Consider the following 24,140-nt stretch of genomic DNA (forward strand, 5'->3'; position numbering starts at 1 on the left):
CAAATCTTAAAAGAGAAAATGGCATCACATAAAAGTCTAAAATATTATATGCTCCTCAATAATTAGTTGAAAAGTAAAAATACTCTTTAACTCAAAACGTTACACATCATTTGAATTGTAAATTTACATTATTTAATATTCATATTTCAAGTAGTAAATTTACATTATGTATATGATAAATTCAAAATGCTTGAAAAATAAATACTAAATTTGATCCTTAAGAATAATTTTAGGAGAATTACATTTAAATCTCACAAAACACAATTAAATATTACAAAGTTAGATTAACAACTAAATATAGTAAAATAATTTTGTGAAACCTAGATGTAATTTTTCCCAATAATTTTGGGACAATTACATTGAAGTTTTACATAAAAAAATTAATTACTGTAAGGTCCATTGACCTAAATTAAACTATATTGACAATACAATTAGTTGCCAATGTAGTTTAATTTAGTTGTCAATAGATCTTACAGTAATTAATTTTTTTTTGTGAGACTTAACTGTAATCCTCTCAATAATTTTTTCTTAATTTTTTATTATTGCTAAATATTATAGCTTGTACAATTCGGACTCATACATAACCACCACCCCCACCGGCCCAAAAAAAATTTCCGTTGTCAGAAACTTCTGAAAGAAATTGCACCCCGTACAATTACTTTAGTTTGGCATTGAACTCTCATAAACGATGCTCAGGTACCCAGTCCCTCCTGCAAGAAACTCAGGGCTTGTTTGAAAACAAGAGAATAAAAAAATTTACTTGATAATATAATTTTTAAAAATGTTTTTTAAAAATAAAAAAACAAAATATTATTTTAAAAAATAAATTAAAATAACTTTTAAATGTTATGAGATTATAATTTTAAAGGAGAAAAAAAAACTTATTTTTATCTTCTTTTTTTATACATGTTTTACAAAACACAAATTCTTAAAACAATAAAATAAAAATACTTTCAAACAACCTCTCAATTTCTTTCTTTTTTCCTTTGTTTTTTTAAAACACTCAATTGACCTACGAGTTAACCAAGAAAAGTATTCACGTCCTTGCTAAAACTAAATCTTCACTAGTCATCATTTAATCTTTTGAATTATATTTCATATCGTCAATAGAGTAATTAGGTTACTCAAATATCATCCCAGAACACAACCTTTTGCGATTGCAGAGAAACAGCATTACAAATAATAATACATTGGAACGGATCATTGACCCTCTTCCTTTAAATCTCATAATATCTGATATGAAGCTAATTTCATAGGAACCGCTTGACACAGCGTTCCTAGTTTACAGCTGCAATCTGCAAATTTTACCCTTTCTCACCTCCAAAATGAAAAGGTTTCAGAATGGAAGTGAAACCATTGATCCAAATCCCGTGATGTAATGCCGGTGTTTTTGGCTGCTACACACTTCTTTGATAGCGTCGGTTAGGAAAGCCTCGATCATCGTTATCTTTGACAAAAGGTTTATATGCAGTGAGGTTTCCACTTCCACTATATGCTTGACTTCTATCAGAAGGTTGGTGACCAGATGATTCTGGATTATTGCCACAGATCCCAAGTTTAACAATGAATGTAGTTGTACTTCCCTTATCGGGGCCATCGCTCTCAATCCATATGTGGCCTCCCATGAGATTTACAAATCTGATCAAATTTGAAAATAAGTCAAGAATTAAAATTTAATGTGTAGTGAACTGCGTATCCCCTTGGGATAGATGCAAGTATAGTGTTGCGCTAGGTGAAGAACATCTTAAAATTGCCTGCAATTTACAGTGAATGATGATAACTACATTTCAAGCTTTTTGCATATAGAGATAGGATTTATTATCTACCTCCTACAAATAGCAAGCCCGAGGCCTGCACCACTGGCAGGCCGAGCTGGTCCGCTTCGAGATTGAGCAAACTTGGTAAAAAGATGCGGAGTGTCTTGTGGGAGAATGCCACATCCAGAATCCTTAACCTGCATAAACAAGGATACTTGGGTCAATAGCCAAGGAGATGTGATGCGTAACATGACTAACTTTTTGGTAACCATAAAAAGTAGACCCCGCCGATAGCAGAAAATATCTTTCCCAAAGTATTGGGAGCAATGAATAGACATTTTTCAACTAAATTGTTACATATACAAGAACTTGAATTCAAATCTCCAACTACTTCCTTAAGTAACAAAAGCTTCTACCACTAGGGTAGATTGCAAAAGGTGGTGACCCAGTTCCTGGGCTTGTTTCTTGTACAGTTTTGTTGATTATTTAATAGATCTTTCCTTTCATTCAAAAAAAGCTTCTACCACTCACACAAACTTTAGTTGGCTGTAACATGACTAATTTAAATTCATTGAATATTGACAAAACCAACAAGAGAAATGCCCCTTGGCTTAGTCCTTGTCTCATTTAGGCATCCATGCTTTAATAAACGATCCATTAATCATTTGGATATCTGAAGCACTACAATGTGTGGCTATAACACAGATGAAGATGGTTAGATGGTACGGAAATTAAACATGCAAAAGCCAAGATATTTCTGATTCATATAATCAGATGGTTCAGTCTTTAACCTGTATGCGTATGTAGATATGACCATCACTTGAAACTGGATAAAATTCAGGAGGTCGCCAATCCTGTAAAGATTCAGGTTTTGCAATAGATGCTCTTACAGAAACATAGCCCTCCTTAGTAAATTTGACAGCATTACCCACAACATTTAAGAGGATTTGCACAAGCCTTTTCTCATCACCAATGACATACATAGGCAGATCAGGGGCCAAAATCAGTGTCATAAGTAACTTCTTCACGGATGCTATAGGCTTTATCATATTGATAACCTACATTAAAGTGATCACAAAATGAATACATATACAAGGGTCGTTCAAGGAAAATATTTTTCACGAATATTATCAAACAAGACATTGGTAGTTGGAGGAGGCAGGAGTCAGAACTGCTTCCTTCACCAACAACAGAGAGTCAGATTACCAATCTGCGATAGCTCAATTTTTCAAGACACTGAAGCAAAAAACTAACGGTAATTACCTCTCCCAAAACCCCGTGAAGATTGAGTTTTCCCATTTCCAAGTCAAGGCTACCATCTTCCAGTCTAGAAAGATCTAGAACATCATTAATAAGTGTTGCCAATACATTGCTACTCTTCAATACTGTTTCTATCATAACCCTTTGCTCTGGAGTCAGTTCTGTCTCCAGGAGAAGTGATGACAGCGCTATAATTGCATGCATTGGTGTCCTCATTTCATGATTCATGACAGAGAGGAAATCATTGCGAGCATGGATTGCCATCTCTGCTTCCCGTCGAGCTAAATCTAAAGCAACATTCTGTTCCATAAGTTGATCACGGGCTCTCATAGACTCCTCCAAAATAGCGGCATGTGAAAGGGCAACTGCTACCTATTGGGAAACTGAAAATAAATTCAGCTTGTAGAGGAATATATGGCTTTACAACACTTGAAAGAATCAAATTTATAAAATGATGCTACAAAATCAATTCCCAAACATTTTAGCACTGATAATTAAGCATCACCACGTTTGGTGACAAAATATAAAAAACCGACCAAACATGAAGCATTAAAGGAACCAGATGGAATAAATTATTTACAAAATGGGGTCCAACCTTTTTTAGTTTTTTTTTTTTTTTTTAAAGGGGGAGGAGTGGCATTTAAAGTTGTCAATAATTAAACTTATATAAGATGGGATGGTGAATGATTAAGTCTATCCCTCTCAATACATGTTATCAGAAACAAGCATGTGTTTATTTTTACTTGTTTAAGCTCTCCAAGGATGATTAGTCTAGTTTCTATCTGGAATCAAAATGAGGATAAAACATATACATTGTTTTGCTCAAGGCACGGGCAATGGTATGAAGCCATTTTGTAATCCTCTTATTCTCCAACCCCAAGCAAGGATGAAAAAATTATAAAATTATAAAAATATGAAACTCTATACATAAGAAACAAGAACAATGAACAAGACAATAATAGTTTGCAGCCAAACAGAGAAAAGAAATCTCAAAAGAACCTGATCAGCAACAACATCAACAAGTTCCAACTCATGATCTCGCCATTTTCTAGCACTGTCAGTAGGGAGGATCAGAACCATGATTGCAAAGCTTCTGGCAGAAAGATCAGGCCAATCATTAATCTGAAAATTTGAGAGATGTAAGAGAGGCACCCTTACAGCAACAACTTCAGGTGGCACATATCTTCCAACAAGTGGTCCGATTTTAGCCAGTGGACAGGTATGTGGTATTCGCATTGCTCGAGGGCTATTGAAAACGTCATTGACGATAGGTTGGTTTGTTGGCACAGCAGATCCAACTTGCACTTGGTAGTGTAAAGTATGGGAAAGCTGAAGATTCAGACCACTTCTTGATGGCATCCACAGCGCACATTCCTCCAAGCGCAGAGTCCTTCCCAATTCAACAAGTGTAGTCTTCAAAATGGTATGCCGGTCAAGAGTGCTCCTAATCTCATGAGTCAACATTCTAACATGCCTTCCAGTTTCTTCTTGTGTAAGAATGAGTCCCATCTCCCTGTCGAGCTCCTCAGCCTTGTTCTTGAGAATCAGCTCACGAGTTTTCACACTTAATAGATCAGGAATAATGTGGACAAGCATTAGTGCAGTTGCACAAGACACAATAGCACATGAGACTTTTGCTACAGTCATCACCAGAGCAACAGCTTTACTGTGCATCGAAAATGTCCACAAATTTATGAAATGAGTTGCTCCACAAAGAACAATAAAAGCACCAAACTGCATAAGCACCCATCTATATGGAAAGAATGCAGACTTGTGCACAAAATAAATTAGTTCAACGGGAATTGAGAAGTATGCAAGAGCAATCAGGAAGTCTGAGATGTATTGATATTTCATAAGAAGTTCATCCTGGGGCCATTGCGTCTCAATGCAATCACAAGACTCCATCATCAATCAAACATATGAATGAATCTGGCAACACCAAAAGATGGGTTATTGCAGAATAAGCATCACAAAATACTATTTCACAAAGTTAAGGAGAACAGATACAGGGGGCAGAAAAATATTTGTCAACAAACTAGAATTTAATTGAATAACCAAAATCTAAACTTTTGATATGCACTTGTGGTGGTCAATTATAATTTGAAGAATTCAAACAATAGCATAAGATATAACAGTCATTCACAAGAAGAAAATTTTATTTTATTTTCATGACAGTACATATATTTGAACTTTATACTTCATGTGAACCACTGCCAAAGATTGGTTCAATTGAACACTCAAAAGCTTAAACCATCAAGTAAAACCCAACTAATAGTTGTACTCTAATTTCTAAGATGATCCCTTTAGTGTGGACAAGCACAAAACCTTAGTGCTGAAATTTCATATTTTAACTTTAATTATGAAGAATGATGGTGGCAAGAATCAGACTCCTAAAAATTTGGAAGGGCTCCATGACCATATGAAAGACTGGTTCATCCCAAGAGCTTCATCCCATGCAAAACGCAGGGCAATTACTTGTTCCATAAAAAATCAACTTAAAATCTCGAAGACTCTAATTACTAAAGCTTCTTAACATTAAATCCCCTAATCACATGTAAATATTCTTAAAGGGGCCACCAGTTAAGGTAAATATTTATAAAATCACCAACCCAAAATATAACAGAAAACCCAGTTATTTCGTAGCCAACATTCCAGCCATCCAACACCCAATTTATTTCCAAACAACCTTCAGGTAACAGTCAAAGAAATAAATAACACGGCCAAAAACAAAAACAAAAACAAAAAAATCAAACAATGCAGAACAACCAGGCAATCCCACTCCCAAAAATAAAATAAAATAAAATAAACCGTATTCTTGCAGATTGACAAACGAAATGAATTCCAGAAATTCCAGAAATGACTTAAAGTGTCAAATATTACATAAAAATTACAAAACACACATCTCAGAATGAACAAAATTCCAGATCACACTTGCAAACAAGGGAGAAAGGAATAGATGCGAAAGCATAACTATTCCCTTCACCTTCAAAAAGAGGGTGTTACTTGGATTGGGCTATGAACCCATGAGAATGGTTACTACTACTTTGCTAGCTAGTGACCATTAGCAATGATGAACAAAGTCTTCAGATATTTTAACTAACAACACATCGACCAAAAACACGACCTATAAAAAATAAACATTCATACTCGGATCCAAAGCCAAATTATAAAGTGAAGAGCAAATTAACATTACCAAGCAGAAGCAACCATCGAGGAGCAGATCAGCTAAGGAGGAACATGTGCATGATGGAAGACGTCCATTTGGGTAGGAGGATCCATCCTTCCATCAGCAGGAGGAGGAGGAGGAGGAGGAAGTTGTAGTGAGAAGGATAAACAAAAAATGCAGAGGGAGAAGCAAAAGCATCACGGACTGTGATGGCGACTCGCTAGTCCATGCTTTTCTTTGCGCCATTGAGTTGTGGCGCGTATATGCACGCACTCTCCTTCTTCCCGTTTCCAATTATTTCTTATTTATTTATTTATTTTTGTTCTTTACTTGCCCTTTATTAATTCCTGAACTGCTGAACTTTCTTGACTATAACTATGTTCACAACTCCATATCAAATATAAAAGACTTCATATATTTTATGAGTAATTAATGAGACTTTTTAAATATTTATTTAATAAATATTTAAAATTAATGAGATTTCTATATGTATTTGTGATTAAATTACCTGTTAAATAAGAAATGATGTTAGACATGAAAAAAGTAGATATTTTTAATTATATTAATTTTTCTCTTAAATGTAAAAGTTAGTTAAAAATAATGTATAATTTTAAATGAAGAAAATATATGCACTATATGTACTTACATATTTATAGTGAGAAAATATACACATATGTATACACTATATGTGCTTACATACATATATGTATATATTTAAAAATATATACGCTATATACATACACACACACATAGTATATATGTATATATTTAAAAGGTATAAGTACATATATGTATGTAAGTACATATAGTGTTTATATTTTCTCACTATATGTATATACATACAGTGTATATATACATATGTATAATTAACCGAATCTCACCTCCAATAAAATAATTACATATTTTTAAAATAAATATATATTTTTATATTTACTTCTATTAAATACCCTATAATAAATATAAAGTTATTATCAATGGAGATATTTAAAAAAAATAATGATTATACCTCGAAAAACTAAAAATGTCTTATATTTTTAATATCTAACTCTTCAAAAAATGTTTTATATTTTTAAACGGAGAGAATACAATTTATCTCAAATTTCATGCATTATGCTTTATATATATAATTCTAATTGATATATATATATATATATATATATGATTCCAAAGTAAATCACATTTAAAGTTATATTTTTATATTTCAGTAACTTTAAAAATTTTATAAATTGAAGAATCTTCATTGATAATTTTAGGATGTCAGATCATAGCTTTTTGTAGATTGTAGATGATTCGAGAAGAAAATTAATTAAAAAATATAATTTTGTTTTTGTTAATGAACATAAATTTACTGAGGATTAGAAAGGTTTATGGGATAATTTTAAATAAGAAAATTATATGAAATATTCTCGTCTGTTTATGACAAACTCAAACGTATAATAATTTGAATTTTTAAGTATTTAAAACAAAATAGAGAATAAAAAAATTTGTTTGATTATTCAGAATTTATAATTACCTAGTACAGATGAGAAAACTAAAATTTACAATAGGAAGATAAATAAATCATCCGAAACTAATTCGGTTGATTAAAATAAAATTGTCTGCTGAAAAAACCGATGCAATTCATTGGGACAGTTTGTTAATAAATAAATAAAACAAAAATAGGACAAGTTGAGTGGAGAGAGAAAGAAAAGGAGAAGATGCATTGCATGGAGTCATGGACGCATTGTGATAGGGAGAGAGACTGATATTTGATTGAGCGATGTTCAATGTATTTCGGTTATGGTGAATCGCACTTTACTCCTTCACGTCACATCGTTGCTATCAATTTTTTTAATGGGAAAAATAGGGGAGAAGAATGAGGTCATGCCGAGGCCATAAATAATTTTTAAAAAAAAATTCCCAAAGTTCTTTTCAAACAAAGCCTCAATTTTATAAAATATTTTTTCATTTTTTTAACCCTCACGTGGTTAATTTCATTGTAAAAAAATTATACATTACATTTTTAAATATTAACAATAAATTCTCATAGGTTAACATGTTAAGTTTAATATTTTTAAAATAACAATAATTAAGATAAAAAATATTATTTAAAACTAATAGTATCAAAATTAAAAGATTAAAAAAATATTTTAAAAAAAATAATTGTTTATAAAATTAGAAAATCAAAAGTACATTTTAACCAAATAGAAATCAATTCTTAGATTTTTTGGTTTCAAAATCTAGATAAGTGAAAAAAAAATACTTTATAAATAACTTGATAGTAAATTAGAATTTTTCAAGAAAATGTACTATTTTATTCTGAAAATTTACATGTTTAGTTAATTTTCAAAATAAGATTACAAGTTTTCTGGAAAAAAATAATAATTAACCTATGAGCTTGATGCACCGGATTTTATTTTTTTATTTTTTTTGCAAGAAAAGTGTACCATTTTATTCTGAAAATTTATAAATTTGGTTAATTTTCAGGATAAGATAACAAAGTTATCATGAAAAAAATTATTAGCCCAAAAGTTTTACACCTAACTTTGGTTTTTTTTTTTAAGAAAAAATACACCATTTTATTTTAAAACATTTACATGCTTGGTTAATTTTCAGAATATGATAACAAAATTTTAGAAAAATTTTCCATAGCCAATGAACATAGTATTTTTCTTCCCGTCATAATTACGTATCTGGCAGTGCATTTTGTTTCAAAAGCATGACTTTCAACAACTCGAGCATCTTCCTAAAACTCTTATTGCTCCACCATTCAAGCTCACCAATCTCAAATATGCTGACAACAGTTGGGTATCTTCAGCATTCCACCAAGCATTTCATATAAAAATAAAAATAAAAATATAATTTTTAATCTTTTAAATTTGCCTCAGCATTATAATTAAGAGTTAAAAGACCAAAATGTCCATGAACTTTTCTTTTCCGGACACCCAATATCTTTAAGTAAAAGAGAGTGCAAAATTACCTCTAACATGGATGAAATGGGTGCAAAAGTATTCAAACAATTAAATTTGACTAACATTCTTAAACATTAACAAAAGAAAGCAAATATAAAGTGTAAAAATATATGATATCTTTAAGTCAACAATAGTTCTATGAGTACCTATTAATATCCTAAAGTTAACAATGGTTATATGGATACTTATTAACCTTATAAAAGAAGCACTATAATCAAACTTGACCCTAATAACTTAAACTTTTGGACTTATTTAAACTCGCTTGAATGCTTAAATTATAAAATATTAATTAATTTTATTTTTTTTTCAATTTTAATTTTTTCTAATTTTAATTTTTTATTAATAATAAAAAAGATTTTAAATATTCAAGCTAAGTTCATTCAGGTTTAGACATGGCTCAAATTAATTGGCTAACTTATATTAAGTTTTATTCTCAAAACTTCATAGTCAACATACATCGAGTCATTTTAACATATTAAGAAAAGTTAGATCTGACAATTTGAGTCACATTCAACAAGCCAGTTTGAAGAATCTTAGCATCAAACTTAGGAGTTTAAAAAATTTTCTTTCCTTCAAGCTTATTCAATCACCTTAACAAGTCAAAATAAATCCAGACCAAGTACAAACCCAAATGGAGTTGGGTTCAAATACCTGAATTCTTTTTTATTATTAATAAAATTAAATTAAAATTATATAGAAATTGAAAAAAAAAATTAATTTTTTAAGATAAAAATTGAAATTGATTAAAAAAGAAAAATGAAATAAAATAATATTTTACAATTAGGGAATTCAGCCAAACTCAAATAAACACAAAAGTCCAAATTGTTAGAACCAAGCTTGACTATATGGCCTCTTTTATAAAATTAATGAATACTTGTACTTCATTGTTGACTTAAAAATACTAAAAGCTCACATAAAAAATTTATATGTATATTTTTGCACCTCACGGTTGTCTCCTCCCCCCCCCCCAACAGTAAGCATTAACGAGCATTAGTCAAGTTTAACAGTTTGAATACTTTTGTATCTATTTTATCAAGGTTAGGGGTACTTTTGCATCCTCCTTCACTCAGATACTGGTAATTTTGCCCCTTTAACCCTGTAATTAAATAAGTTTGTCCCTGAAACAAATACCTTCAGGATCTTCAATACTGTTAGAAATTAAAGTCCCTCTTGTTTTCCACAAACACCAGTTAAGCATGCTCAAAATCAAATAGAACAAACAGCCATTCACCCGACGATAAAACGTAAAATGAAAATCTTGAACACATCATTAGGAAAGTTTCAGATCTACAGCTTGAAATGTCAATTGTTCTAACTTCAAGTAAGCAATGGCATGAAATAAAACTAAAACAACTTATCAATGTTGTCCCAAGGAGAACTAATCATCCAGAACTGTCTAAAACTTAACGTGCATGTGTCCCTTCTCCCCACCCCATCAATGTTGGTCAATAAAACTAAGTGCATGTTTGGTTTACATTCTAACCTCTGTTAGAGTGAGTCAAACTGAGGTTAGAGAGTAAAAAAGTTAAAAAATAATGTTTGGATTAACAAAATATATCAACCTCAGTTAGAGTTAAACGAGCGTTAATTTAGAAGCTATCAGTAGTGGCTTTTTTTCTTGCGTTGCGTTGATCTAGTCGTTGGGAAGCATTGATTAGCTTTTAAATTTTTGTGCTTTCTCTTTCCTCTCATTTATCTAACCCACGAGCATGAGCTCTGCTTTTCATTCCACTATGCTTTCTTCTCCCGTGACCTCGCAAGCTAATACTGAAGAACCAGATTGCAGCTTTACTTATAATGATTCAGATTATTTTCCAAAATTGAAGACAAAAATAATGAAAGTGTGTCTAATGGTTTCTAGTAAATCCTGGATTCGCACCTTTGAAAAGCTAGGATTGATGAAAGCCAAGGTTCCATCTTCATCACCACTGCCAACACGATGCTTTTCGCAAATCAATTGTGTGTAGAAGTGAGCAGAGAGAGAACAAGTATACGAAGTCCAGAGAGCAATCCAAGGCACACCATACTCTCGAGCAAGAACAAGAGATGAAGTCACGAAAGCATCAGAAATCACACACATCACTCTCAGATTCCTCTTTGAAACTGCCATACTTAGGCCCTGTTTTAGGTTCTGAGGACCAGCTTTAAGAGAGACGTTCAGCCTCCGGATGGGTGGTGGTTGGTGAGGTCAAGACTATCGGGGATTTCATCGGAGACAGTGTAAAACTTTAGGGAGGGTGTTGCTAAGTTTAAAAAATAAGAGGGAATGCTTGCTCTGTAGGGTGGTGAAAATGGAGAAGCTCGTGTGAGGAGCAGCGATGACAAGGTTAAGCAGAGGAGCGGTATGAGTGGCGTAGGGGAAGGCAAAGACTGCCACGTGTCTGCTCCGATCGGGCGAGGCTCCACTAATGGTGGTGGCTATGGCTGAGAGTAGAGCAGAGGGATGAAGACAACTACAATAAAAAGGTGGCTTTCGTTGAAATGATATTGGCACCATGCTGGGTTTGTTCCTATTTATAAGATTTTGTTTTTGTAATATTTATACTTCATGTCTTTAACTTTTTATTACAAATTTTTTCTTTTACTTTCTTGTGAACATGATGAAAAAAAAGTGCCTTATTAGAACATGTAACTTATGAGGTTAGACTTAATGGGAGGAATTAGTTCCTTATAATATAATAAATTAAATTTTAAATTCTCTTAAGAAAGAGATACTCATATTTAATGATAAAAAATGCTTCGAACATAATTGTTTTCATTAGACATGTAAGCAATAAATAAATAAATATATAATATAAATAAAGATGAAAACTTATTAGAATTTTAGAGAGTTAATTAATTTTAAAATCTTAATTAATTGTGAAGAAATTTGTTGAGAGTCATTTATAAATAATATTGAAATGAAAATGCATATATTTATTAATAGATCATAGGTGCCTGTTTACTTTTTATTAATTAAAATGCATATATCTATTAAAAAAATTTATGCTTATTTTTGCCATTAAATATCTCAACTAATTTTTAAATTAAATCATCCAAACAAATTTCAGTTTATTTGACTGACTTCTAAAAAAAATGTTATCCAAACATAAATCACATTATATCAACTGACTTTTCTTCTAACCTCAGTTTGTTAACCTTAGTTGAATCCTAATCTCAGTTGTAAATTTTTTAATCCAAACACACCCTAAAACTTTTTATCAATGTTGGTTGGTTGGTCTGAGCATTGTATAACTTTATCCTTTCGTTTAGATGGAGAGAGAAATAGATAAAAAAGAAAACTAAAAAAAGAAAACTCCTAAAAATAATAAAAAAATTTACTATTTTTAGAAAATCCTCCTCACTTTTCCCTCCATCCAAACCTACATGCCGTATATTTACAGTGTCAAAAATCAATGGCTGATAAAAATTAGAGTATTTACCAAGAGCAGTCAACTAACACAACACCTCAACAGAAGAACATGCTACTCTGAACATTCCGATGCAACCGCGGCAGCTCGGGATTGCAGCATCTAGTTCAGTTGTGAAACTTGAGGATGTCTCTGATGAATCATCAAACTTCAAAAATTTTCTCATCTGAGCAGCGGCAAGGTGGGCATAGCATATGGGAGCCACTGAAGGAGAAAATGAGGAAAGGAAGAAGATTGTAAGGAGAAATAAAACATGTTTCCAATGCAAATAATGAAAGTCGCCAAGTAAATGACACTTAAAGAACCATTCGTTGTAAAATTGATAAATGATGACCTTAAAAATCAAAAATCCTTCCAATAAGACCATAAAAATAAATTATATTTGGTACTCTCAAATAATCACTCACTTTCTCAAAAATTACAACTTAATCTTCTGGATGTTGCAAGTGTTTTGACTCACTAGGAACAAACCCAATACACTCCCTTGATATCAGGAAGATCATAATATAACCTTACAGTAGGTTTACAAAGTATGAGTAATAACTTTAGAAAGTACTAAAAATAATTTGTTCCCATAATCCTTTGGGATTTTGATTTTTGACGTCCTTGATTTTCAATTTTATGAGTTACGGGTCTTTGGCTCCCTGTTTCCTAGAGTTGTTCTAAGAATTTGACAATCAGTAAAAGGTGAAATTACCGACTGAGACTGCAGCTGTACTCCTCTGGTACCTGAAGTCAATATATTTCTCTTAGTAAAAAAGATTATAAAGCAAAAAAAAAAAAAAAATTAAAGCCAGGACCATGCCAAGCAGATGGAGAATGAAAGCATACACATAAGACAGCGAATGGACTAAATTCTGTATGCCGTCTGCTGAGAAACCAATCTCATCAAGTAACACATGGTAATGTGCTGGCCTAGGAGTTCCCTATTATTCAAAAAAGAAAAAGAGAGCAAAGGAAACGAGGTAAAACATTAGTGATGAAAAAGTAGCACTGAGGTAACTGATATGATGATACGATATTCTATTGAAATCAAATGTGCTAGTAACAGGGTAAGCCAAAAACAAAAAGGGTCAAAAAGGAGGGGGTGAGAAAGAACTAAAACTGCAATCTTACAAGCATCCCTGCATGTGAACACATATAGAAATCATAATTCTGTGGATGCACGATTTCTGTGTCAACGACAGTCCCTGAAGAGGAAATTCAGATTAGTCATAAATTTTAACACTTGGTTCGAACTATATATAAACAGGACATGAGAAGTTGCACACCAGGAGGGACATTTTCTGAACCATTGTCTTGAAACAACTTTGTGTGATGATTCTTTTGTGCCACAATTACAGTGAACTTGGGAATATCAACGTCTCCAAGGTGTTGATAGGCCTATTAATTAGACAAGTTCATCAACTAAAGGTTATCGTTCTGCTGGAAGCAATGTATTATTACAGCATCGATGTATCATAAAAAAGCAGAACCATGATAATTATCATAGAAAAAAAATTACATATGACAATCCTAACACAAATTGAAGTGAAGATAAATGATAGAAGAGAAAGACTTGGGTTCCAGTAAAACCTTAATTATCTGGTCCAGCTCAATGTTCAAAACCTGATTAAATTGTGACTGACTAACTCCATCCCTAAAAATAAAACATAGTTCAGAAAATAAATAAATAACTAAATAAAAAGTATCAAACATGTAATAAATGACAATTTGAAGAAACAAAATGTGCGTCCACATTTCATCCAATTTAAACATGATATATAGTGCAACCATTCAACAAAATACTTGAACAAATTTCTAGTACAGGTTAAATGGAAATTATCAGAAGTAAAAAATAGAAAATAAATAAAATTGGGACAATTTGAACTGCTCAGTGAATTAGGTTGTCCTGTATTAGCTCTAGAAACTTTGCAATCTGTAAAATTGAAAGCCAAAAATGGATTCCAATTACACATTTGGTCAATAAACATATAAACAGAGGAAAAATTATTAGCATGTGTATGGAAATTTGAAATTTGTTTTACTTCACTACATTTGTGTACATGGAGTTTCATAAGAAAGATTTGAAAACAAGCAGCATATTCAAAGACAATCCCCAGACTAAGTAGCAAGTAGGAGAGGAGAGATGCAAAAGAAATCAGCAATTTAAGAAAAAACAGCATTTGCTATTAGTAAGGAAGAATCATCTTATCAGATTATGCTCTCAAATTTCAAAAAGAACAAATATTTAGACTTTTTTCATATGATAAACTTAATTATTTTTATAGAAGACATTACTAAAAATATAGAAGAAAAAGACAACTATATGAGTAAAAGATATTATCATAAATAGAAGCACAAAAGAGGATAGTTCTGCCAATCTAACATGTTACCAAATAATATTTTGTCTATTGACCAGAGAAAGTTAAATCATGACACCTGAAGACAATAATTTGAGTTGGTTTCCGTCCATTACTTGAATGATAGAAATCCAAAAGTAGTTCTCTGCAAAAGCAATAGCAGTATAAGGAATTTGTTGGCCTATACATATGAAACTCACAATTAATGAATAAAGAAATACAATTAATGTATCATATCATCCTATTACATTCTACTGAATGCATGAATATAACATATATAGTCATGCTAAATATAATGAATTGACAGAGAAAACATTTCATTTTCAGTACCCTGAGTGAAGTTTACCTTCTTAAATACAGTGTAATAGATAAAAACAATTGAGCAATTTCACACCCATTAGACAAGCAAATTGGATAAACCTTCAAGTCCTATAATAATATGACTGAAAATAGAGATCCTTTTATCTTAAAAGGAAAAATTTTCAAGAAAATCTTCTGTTTGATGAAATACAATAAAACATTTTTGTTCATTTTAACCATCGCAGATGGGAATTGAATTGTGATCCAATGTATTTAACTGATTTTATAACCTTAGTAATTTGCAAAAACAAAAAGTACCTAAAAGAAGGAAATTTTGACATATTGGAACCCTAGGATTGGAAAAAGAGATTATAATGCACAGATGGTCACTAGTCATGTCATACTGGGGGGAAGGTAGTAAAATCTATAAAAGCAGTCAACAGCAATCCAATATACATTTTCACCTAATACCTGATCATGCCATCATCTTTCCCTTCTTCCAAAGGTTTGTATAGAGTATTAATCATCTCTGCCTTAGATGATTGGGTTCGCACAGATGCTCTATACCTTGAAATTAGGGGCCAACATCTAGATCCAACAACCTGAGAATGTGACATTACACAACACAGTATTGTGGTAAAGTGACAATCCAAACGGGTTGTGGTACAATGCAGACAAAAAAAAAACAATGTTCTTCAAATAAAAGACAGTACAATGCAAACCGGAAAAAAAAAAAGTTCTCCAAATCAAAGATGGTACAAAGATAACATTACTGCTGCTATTGATGGACTATCTGATTGACCAGGGGAACCATGAGAGACATCCATTCCTAAAATCAGTGTTGGAGTATCATTTATCAGGGGAATATGCCCTGAATGCTCTATGGCCAACAAAGAATTTATTCCTCCAAGCTACAAAGGGAACAAACAAACAAAATTATCTGAATTAATCGTAATGTTCATTAAGGCAAAATAAACTAAGAATAATTTAGGTTAAGTAATTCATTTGGCCACAATAGTCTTGGTCAAATTTCAATTTAGTCCCTTAAAAAAAATTGTAATTGGATCCTTATAGTTATAAAAACATCAAATTTACTCCTTGTCTCCTATCATTAAAGTTTCACCTAAAATTATGCTAATGCGACCAGCCATGACTTATTTTAGAAGATACATGATTCAAGCCAACTCGCTTGATTCACTAATGTGAGTTATTTTCAAGTTGATGTCTACTTTTATTCTTTTCTGCTGGCTTAAAAAAAATTAAATCATGCATATACATAATGCTAATATGACATGGAAATGAAATACTGACAGAAGTTTAAAGGTAGAAACTACATTGATTTTTTTCCCCAAAAGAATAAGGATCCAATACAAGTTTTAAATTATAGGACTGAAATAAAACCTCAATGAAACTAGAAGGGCCAAAAGAATAATTTAATCAGAAGTTAATAACATGTTAACCTTAAGAATCCGTCACTTGCCTTAGAATTGATTTTAAGAAGTACATTAGTGAGGTATTGATCACTGATCTTCAAAGGAGAAATGCACTGTGTGACAACACCAACTTCAGTCAGACATTTCTTCTTCCAAGGTCCTAAAATTTAACAAAATATCATTGAATTGTCTATAAAATCGACATAAAGAAATAGGAAAATGTGTTCAAAGACATACCATAAATGTCACAATTTTTCCGTTCTGGCAAGACACAAAGAATTAAGTTTGGTTCTTCAGGAAGCTTAGCATATAGCAGCTCAAACATCTTTTCAACCCTAGCAACAGGGCTAGATCTTCTAATTTGTGAATCTTCTTCTATCAAAGTATATGGGCGTTCAATTTGCTGTTTACATATATAGGTAGTTTTGAGAGACAGGTGACCAAATAAACACTAAGATGACAGCAAAGTAAAATTACAATGCAATAAAATCATCGAGGTGACATACAATTCCTTTGTTCATTCCACATTTGATAAGCTCCCTTGAAATGTAACTAGTATCACAACGAGCTGAAAAGTTGACAACAGCCCAGAGATTAATGTGAGTTGGTTGTAGAAGTGTCTGCAATGAAGGAAAGTGAGCATTACCAATTGGCATACTAGATAACCATATTGAAGATAACAATGAAAAAAGGCTTTGTCTTAGAATTAATACTCTGTCTGGATTCAATATGATTATACAGTACCTTGTTATTAAAGTTCCATCGGCCATTACGAGGGAAGCACTCATCATTCTTACCAACCTTCAACTGTGTGTATCAAATAAAAATACAGTAAAGGGTGTGTTTAGTGCTGAAATAATACGATAGGAAAGCAACTACTTATCACTTTTGCTTATCCCTCTCACTTTTTCTCTCTCAATTATGAAAATAAATAACAACTTATGAACCCTATGTCAGGCTTACTTTTGGAGTCTCAAGAACTCGACCTTCAACTTGTGTAAATTCCTTCTTGATAGAAATGCCACATGCCACAAGAACAGGATCATCATCATAGTGATGATGTGTCATAGCCTATAAGTTTTGATGAGGCTTAATATGGTAGCAAGATGGACAAAACAAGTTATCAATACATGTGAACTTACATTTGTTATCGTTTTGATTCTATCTTGAGGCTTATGTCGTGATTTTTCAACTAAAGAAGCTCTTTGGATTGGAGATAATGCCTTTGTATAACGTTGAAGGGGAATGAGCGAGCAAAGCTAGTCCACTCAAAGAAAAAGAAACAATTAGGGGGGGAAACAAATACAGTTAGCTTGAAGGAGCAAAGGATGATAGAAGGAAAAAAATGGTTCTATCAAGCATAAAAATTGCAAACCTCCATGGGCAGATAGACCGGCCATTTCGGCTTCCCCACATCAAGGCAAGGAAGATATGCGGAAGTCAGTTCTATGCTACAGTGTTTAGCAAAATACTCATATACAGTAATATCCACTGTCTCCACCCCATTACTGACGTCACCATTTTTCACCTTCATACTAAAACTGAAGAAAAGAAATAAGATAAATAAGTTTTATCCTTTTTCTTTCAAAGAAATAGAATAGATTTCTAAATTTCAAAATGAAAGAACTTACAGTTGCTGATTACATGGTTTTTCACTCAAGCCAATAATTTTATATTCTTGGTTGCGATGAGATGCACGTACCCTTAAATTTTTAAGCATTTTCTTAGCCTATATAATATCAAGAAAGAAAACCTCATTAAAAGATCCAAATCTGTAAGCAAGAACATTGTGCACACAGGTCAGCCTTGGTCACCTTTGCCCAGTCAATATAACGAGGTTCCTTCACATTCTGGTTGGATAGGAGAAAATTAATTACAGGTCCAGGGGTTAAGATCATTGTTGTTGCCACATCTAGACATAAAAATATGAAGATGAACTTTGAGGGGGAAAAGGATAATTTAATGATCATGGAAATTTATGATATGCAAAAGAATAGTCCTACCCATATTGAGAGATAATCCGCCCTGAGTAGGATGAAAGCTGGAATGAAAACCTCGAACTCCTGTTACCCCACCTCCAACATCAATGTAATTCCTCGAGTCATCATGAAAGAACGATTGCCTTACCAAAAGACAACCCCTTGACATTTAGAAGGGTTAGATTAATTAGGTTAGAGCTAACAGGTAAGAGGTCAATGGCATTCAAAACACACTGGATACAACTTTTATAAGAACATCTTTAAAATAAGTACATGCTAGCTGCTTGTTGCCTCAGAATGATATCAAGCACTCTCAAAGCATCCTGAGTGTTAGGATCTGACTCAACTCCGCCTAAGGCAAAAGCAATGGACCGCAGGGGTACTTTGGAAGCAAAACTTATCTCTACCTTGAAAGTCTTTAACTTAAAAGAATGCTTTGACCTTTTATTTCCAACACTAAGGCTGCCATCACCACCAGGACTCCCAGAACTACTGCTGCAGCAGGAGAACAGTGTAAGTTTTAAGAAAAAAACATGGAACAAGGAAGATTCATAAATTATGAATACCATTTTGCTAATGATTCCTCAAGTACAACTTTGAACTCAAACTTTTGACGTGGCAGAGGACCCACTGTATACAAAGTTCTCTCTCCATCGTAGGCAAACCTTTTGCCACCAAGTTCAGAAGAGTAGTTTTGGTAAAGCCTATCAATCAGTTTTCTCCCAATGCCCTTGCTTTCGACAGCTCTATCATGTTCTGAAGTAATAGAAACCTGGAAATTATTCATCTTCATAAGAGAACGTCCAAGATATCATGAAAAATATAGAACAGGAAAGGGAGGCATACACTATACTGGAAAAATACTGCATCTGGAACACCAATAGAAACTTGGAAATGATTGGCAAGCAATGACACGTGTTTCCCCACAGTCCCAAACCCATGCCTACTGACAACAGAATACTTAATGGGGACTGTCTGTTTGGGCTCAGCATCATATGGGGCACCGGAAATTGGCAGGTGCAAAGATGGCATCTCATCAGCTTCATCACTATGAGCGGCTTTCTCCATCTTTTTCCCTTCATTCAGAAATGGTCAATCAAAACCAATGAAGGAAACAAAGTAAGTTAAAGACCAGATGGATACAAATGATTGTTTCTGGTGATCGTTCAACATTTTGCCCACTTCAAATGATAATTGATAAAATCCTATCTTTTCTTTCTTAGGAAGTGACTAGTAAAACATCAGAATTAACAAGATAGTCCCATTCTTAGGATTTTTGCTTCTTCAATCAAGCCATCAAGACCAACGAACTTTTGTACAAGGAAATGTCTGGGCTTTTAAAGCGCCTTATACAAAAAGGCTTGAGCATTTGATGTTATTGTTTAACAATTCAAAGCTAAGCAACTTATGCATATGATCATATTTGAATGCATTTCTTCACTAGCAGTGATCATAATTTAAATGCAGTAATCATGAACATGTCATAAAGCACCTTGTATGTCTGCACTTTAAAATACATGAAGTTTCTCAACTTGATTTTGACCACTTCTGCCTTGCATGCGGAGCTTAGTTTATTTTCTTTTCTCCATTTTAACTTATTTATGACTACAGGCAAGGGATACAGTAAACTATTCAACATAGGTGAAAATGAGCAAGTTTTATAAGTAATTCACAGTTTTCTTTTTGTCTTTTGCAAAAGCCAATTAACCCATTGGCTCTGTAAAGCACTATTTTTTGGCACTTTTCTCTTAAGAGACCATGATGTTCTGCTACAAAGAGTAAGAAGGGCAACATAATCTAACCCAATTTTCTTCATCAGCCGATTTTTGGAAGAGAAAAAGACTAATGCGGAAAAGAATTAAAAAAAAACTTTAGATAGATAAAAAGACAGAAGTTCATGCAACAGAAAACAGAAGATACAATCATATGAAAATCTTGAAGTAAAGGTAAGGAAAAAAAAAGAAAAAGAAAAAGAAAAACCCTAAAGATAAGGACCCTTAACTGTAAGAAGGGGAAGTGAAATTCTAGATATAAGAATAATGAGGGGAAAACAAAAACGGAAGAAGATTACAGTTAGCAGTTTCAGTGCATAAATCCTCTAATAAATATAATGCAATTTGTATAATGCTTAAGCTTCCTTGCAATCTATAGCTTAAAGTAAGGTGAATTTAGCTTGTTAGCATAGTCTGACAAAATGTTTTCGAGAACACTAAATTGATAAGGTGGAAGACTAGCTCAACCCAGAAGTTCAAGCTGACAAATAATCTTCAAATCCTTCGTAGTAAATCAAAATATTGATCAAAATCACCAGACTGTCGTACAAGACCCTCGGCAAAACAGAAAGGCAAAGTGAGCATCAGCGCCAAGTACATTATGGAAAGCCCACATATTTCTCCCCCAAAAACACCAACCAACCAATCCATCTAGGAAATTTCCTCCACACAACCTTCAAGTAGGAATTTTTATTTTTTATAAAACAAACCAATAACGTGGGAAGAAAATAAGAAAATTATCCAACCATGCAGAACAGCTACACAATCTCGCTCAAAACAGCACCAAATTCGAACCGCATTTTCACTAAAACATGATAAATTTGAAAATTTGAAGAAAATGTACTAACAATGTTGAAATCACGTAACTCAGAACAGACAAAATCCCCGCTCACAGACGCTAAACAATGCAGGAAGAGAAACGAAACAACAGTTGTACCTTTCACTCTGAGAACGAGGTTCTTCGATAGGGTTTTGCTGGAAGCGAGGGTGGGAGCATATGACAATGACGTTGCTCGTAATTCTCCGCTTCCGTCTCCGTTATTTTGCACAGTATGAGGAGACAGAGCGAGAATCGAGCGAGATGAAGATGATCAAAGGCGAGGGAAGCCGAGGGACTCAAAATTGTGTACACTTTACGGTTACGGTCCTCCCGTCTCTAGTCGCCACTAAGACTAAGAGAATACGGCGTCGTTTGTAACAAAATAGGTCGGAAAATGAAACCAATGGATTTGCCCTTGAAGACCAATCCTAAGAAGAAATGCTGAGAAAAGTAAAGGAAAAATTAGTAAAAAAAAAAAATCAAATTAAAAAAGAATTTGGTCTCAAGGATCAAATATTCTTAAAGGACTAAGAGTATTTTTTTTATTTATTTAATAACTTCATCATTAGACCAAAATGCCCCTAAAACTTGGGAAAAAAAGCAATAAATGAAGTAAGAAGTTGCCGAGGTTTTTGAATATTGGAACACCAACATCTCGCGTAGGCCTAACTACGGTGGTCCAATGACCACCTTTGGCCGAGCATAATGAATGAAGTCGTTGCTAATCAGGTACTGCTTTCTTACTCTAAGAATGTTGAAAATTTTTTCGTCCATGGACTTATTGCTTGGATTGACCTTGTTTAAGCGCAATTGATAAACGCTTTATTCATGCATTTGAAAGCAAGGGAGTTCTTGTTCAATGCAAAGGTGGTTCAATTGACTCTTTGCCCATCCTCCAACGTCCATCTAGCTTCAGAAATCCTCAAAGTACTATCTCTAACTTACATATAAGGCTTCCTCTGAAGTTTGAGACCTTTAAAATTAGAAGCGATGCTTAGCTGTAAAAGTATAGAAGCATTGATGGAGAGTGGTTTTGGGTTGGTCTGATGGTGTTGTGATGCAATTTTTGGTTGCACCCTTCACTGCCAAACATAATCTTCACTACTAACATTCACAATACTCACACCAAACTTAAAAAGCACATGACATAAAGAGTATAATGAATTAATACTATCATTAGTTCTCTACTCCCTTAGTTTCATTATCTTTCTCTCATTTGTGAAACTTATGGTTCTTGTTTTTTTATTATCTTACAAGTAAAATGATTAGTGTGCAAGAGAATGAGATATATTACTTCTTCCATATGAGTGAGAAGATTGTGACAGCTTTAGAGGGATTTGTATATAATGTTGGGATGGCACGTGGACAAATGGTAAGAGAAGGAACCACAATTTATGAGTTAAGGGGCATCATATCTTCATGCATAGGTATTGAATTGGAAGGATTTAGCATTAAGTCTGTACTCATGAACTTGGACACATTGACTCTAGAAGATGTAGAAGGTAATAAAACTATGAGGCAAGTAGTAAAGTATAATAAGAAATGTGCACACCTGTATATACAACACGAAGCATGTGACTTCAAATGTGAAGGATAGCCACAATTAATGACAATTTCATGAGAGTAAGCTACAATAATTATTAGAAGGTGCTTTTTGTTTTCAAAGAAATGACGCTTACATAACTATTGATTTTTGTGCAAGTTCAAACCATGCTTGAGAAAATCACAAGTACTGTTACAAACAATTGTTTGATCTTCATCAATAATTTCATCACAAGAGTTTCCATTCATACCTCAAAATGCCCTTTCACTCATTCCTCAACTTAGTTCCAAGAAGCGAAAAGACTTGCTAAGAAATCCAAATCAAAGGTTAAAACTTGTTGATGAAGTAAGAGAAGCACTTTGCAAGTACAATATAGCTCATAATTTTACATTTAAGTTTAAGAGGAATATTGCTAGCAAGGTTATAGCTAATTTTAAAGTTAAAGTTTGTCCATAGGACATCACTGTTTATAGGGTGGGGGAGGAAGGGTCAAAGTTTATGAGAGTGACAATCTTTATTAAAGAACACGACCACTTTGTGCAAGACAACTTGATTGTAGAGAGGTCATTTAGGTCAAGCTTGGCATCTAGTCTTAGACAAAAAGGGCTGAAGGTTTGTGTTGGCAAGTCACTCAATGAGATCTGGCAAGAGTTGCGTAGGGAATATGGTGTGTCATTAAACTATAATTAAGCATGGTTAGGCAAAGAGAAAACGTTAGCAAACATTAAAGGATGGCCTAACCAATTATACATGACAATTCCTCGGCATTGTGAAAGATTAATGGAGGCATATCCAAAAACAGCAGCGACATAAGAAATAGATAATGACCATAGGTTTTGTAGACTCTTTGTTAGTTATGTGTGTTGTATAGAACGTTTCATGTAAGGATGCCAACCTGTCCTATACATTGATGAAACTTTCCTTACTAGACCTTATCGTGGAACCATATTATCTACATCAACTCATGATATCGATAATAACTTGTGCTCTATTGCATTTGCAATTGTCTTGGGTCAGATGAATAAAGAGTGACTTTAGTTAATTCATCTCCTAAAGGACATTTTGGGATCCCTTGTAGTTATCATAGTTGTTGGTGAACACAACACAATCATCTGTAGAATTAGGCCGGTACCTAAGAGAGGGGTAAATTGGGTGTTTTTAAAAATTTCTCAAAAATTTTTCCCAACTAAAAAGATGATGCAAAGTGTAGAATAATTTGTGCACAAATTTGTGAGTGATGAATGAGTTTTTGAGTGAAAAGAAGAATGGACACAATTGATTTATCCTGATTTAGCTTACCACTTGGCCTACCTCCAATCTCTAATATCACACTTAAGATTTTCCACTATAAACACAAGTTTTATAGTACAACCACAAGACAAAATCAATATTAATTTTCAATATACA

At 33.1% G+C, this 24,140-nt stretch overlaps 3 protein-coding genes across 3 annotated transcripts; all 3 read right to left on the minus strand.

Annotated features, from left to right (window-relative positions):
• Nucleotides 1-1,071: 1,071 nt before the first annotated feature.
• LOC129318128 (ethylene response sensor 1-like) lies at nucleotides 1,072-6,400 on the minus strand. The gene is made up of 6 exons (XM_054962718.1): nucleotides 6,211-6,400; nucleotides 4,017-4,946; nucleotides 3,021-3,389; nucleotides 2,549-2,815; nucleotides 1,827-1,954; nucleotides 1,072-1,638 (listed from the first exon to the last, which is right to left on the minus strand). Exons 2-6 carry the CDS (start codon nucleotides 4,923-4,925, stop codon nucleotides 1,398-1,400), a joined length of 1,914 nt encoding a protein of 637 aa, XP_054818693.1. The 5' UTR covers nucleotides 4,926-4,946; nucleotides 6,211-6,400; the 3' UTR covers nucleotides 1,072-1,397.
• A 3,991-nt stretch (nucleotides 6,401-10,391) lies between these two features.
• On the minus strand, nucleotides 10,392-11,793 carry LOC129317591 (anthocyanidin 3-O-galactosyltransferase 3GT6-like). Its single transcript, XM_054961911.1, has 2 exons — nucleotides 11,014-11,793; nucleotides 10,392-10,901 (listed from the first exon to the last, which is right to left on the minus strand). Exons 1-2 carry the CDS (start codon nucleotides 11,242-11,244, stop codon nucleotides 10,896-10,898), a joined length of 237 nt encoding a protein of 78 aa, XP_054817886.1. The 5' UTR covers nucleotides 11,245-11,793; the 3' UTR covers nucleotides 10,392-10,895.
• A 646-nt stretch (nucleotides 11,794-12,439) lies between these two features.
• LOC129318428 (protein argonaute 16-like) lies at nucleotides 12,440-21,501 on the minus strand. The gene is given in 24 exon segments (XM_054963178.1): nucleotides 12,440-12,635; nucleotides 12,638-12,748; nucleotides 13,242-13,273; nucleotides 13,376-13,470; nucleotides 13,661-13,734; nucleotides 13,816-13,927; nucleotides 14,120-14,183; nucleotides 14,966-15,031; nucleotides 15,658-15,788; nucleotides 15,960-16,097; nucleotides 16,667-16,779; nucleotides 16,857-17,022; nucleotides 17,126-17,239; nucleotides 17,364-17,426; nucleotides 17,583-17,690; nucleotides 17,762-17,878; nucleotides 17,995-18,160; nucleotides 18,251-18,348; nucleotides 18,434-18,531; nucleotides 18,623-18,759; nucleotides 18,872-19,093; nucleotides 19,165-19,370; nucleotides 19,445-19,674; nucleotides 21,308-21,501. Coding segments are annotated over 23 exon segments (2,706 nt in total). The 5' UTR covers nucleotides 19,667-19,674; nucleotides 21,308-21,501; the 3' UTR covers nucleotides 12,440-12,582.
• Between the last annotated feature and the right edge of the window lie 2,639 nt (nucleotides 21,502-24,140).

This window comes from Prosopis cineraria, unplaced genomic scaffold, assembly GCF_029017545.1.
Source record: "Prosopis cineraria cultivar Desert tree isolate PC_DT_omini unplaced genomic scaffold, ASM2901754v1 PC8, whole genome shotgun sequence".
NCBI lineage: Eukaryota > Viridiplantae > Streptophyta > Magnoliopsida > Fabales > Fabaceae > Prosopis > Prosopis cineraria.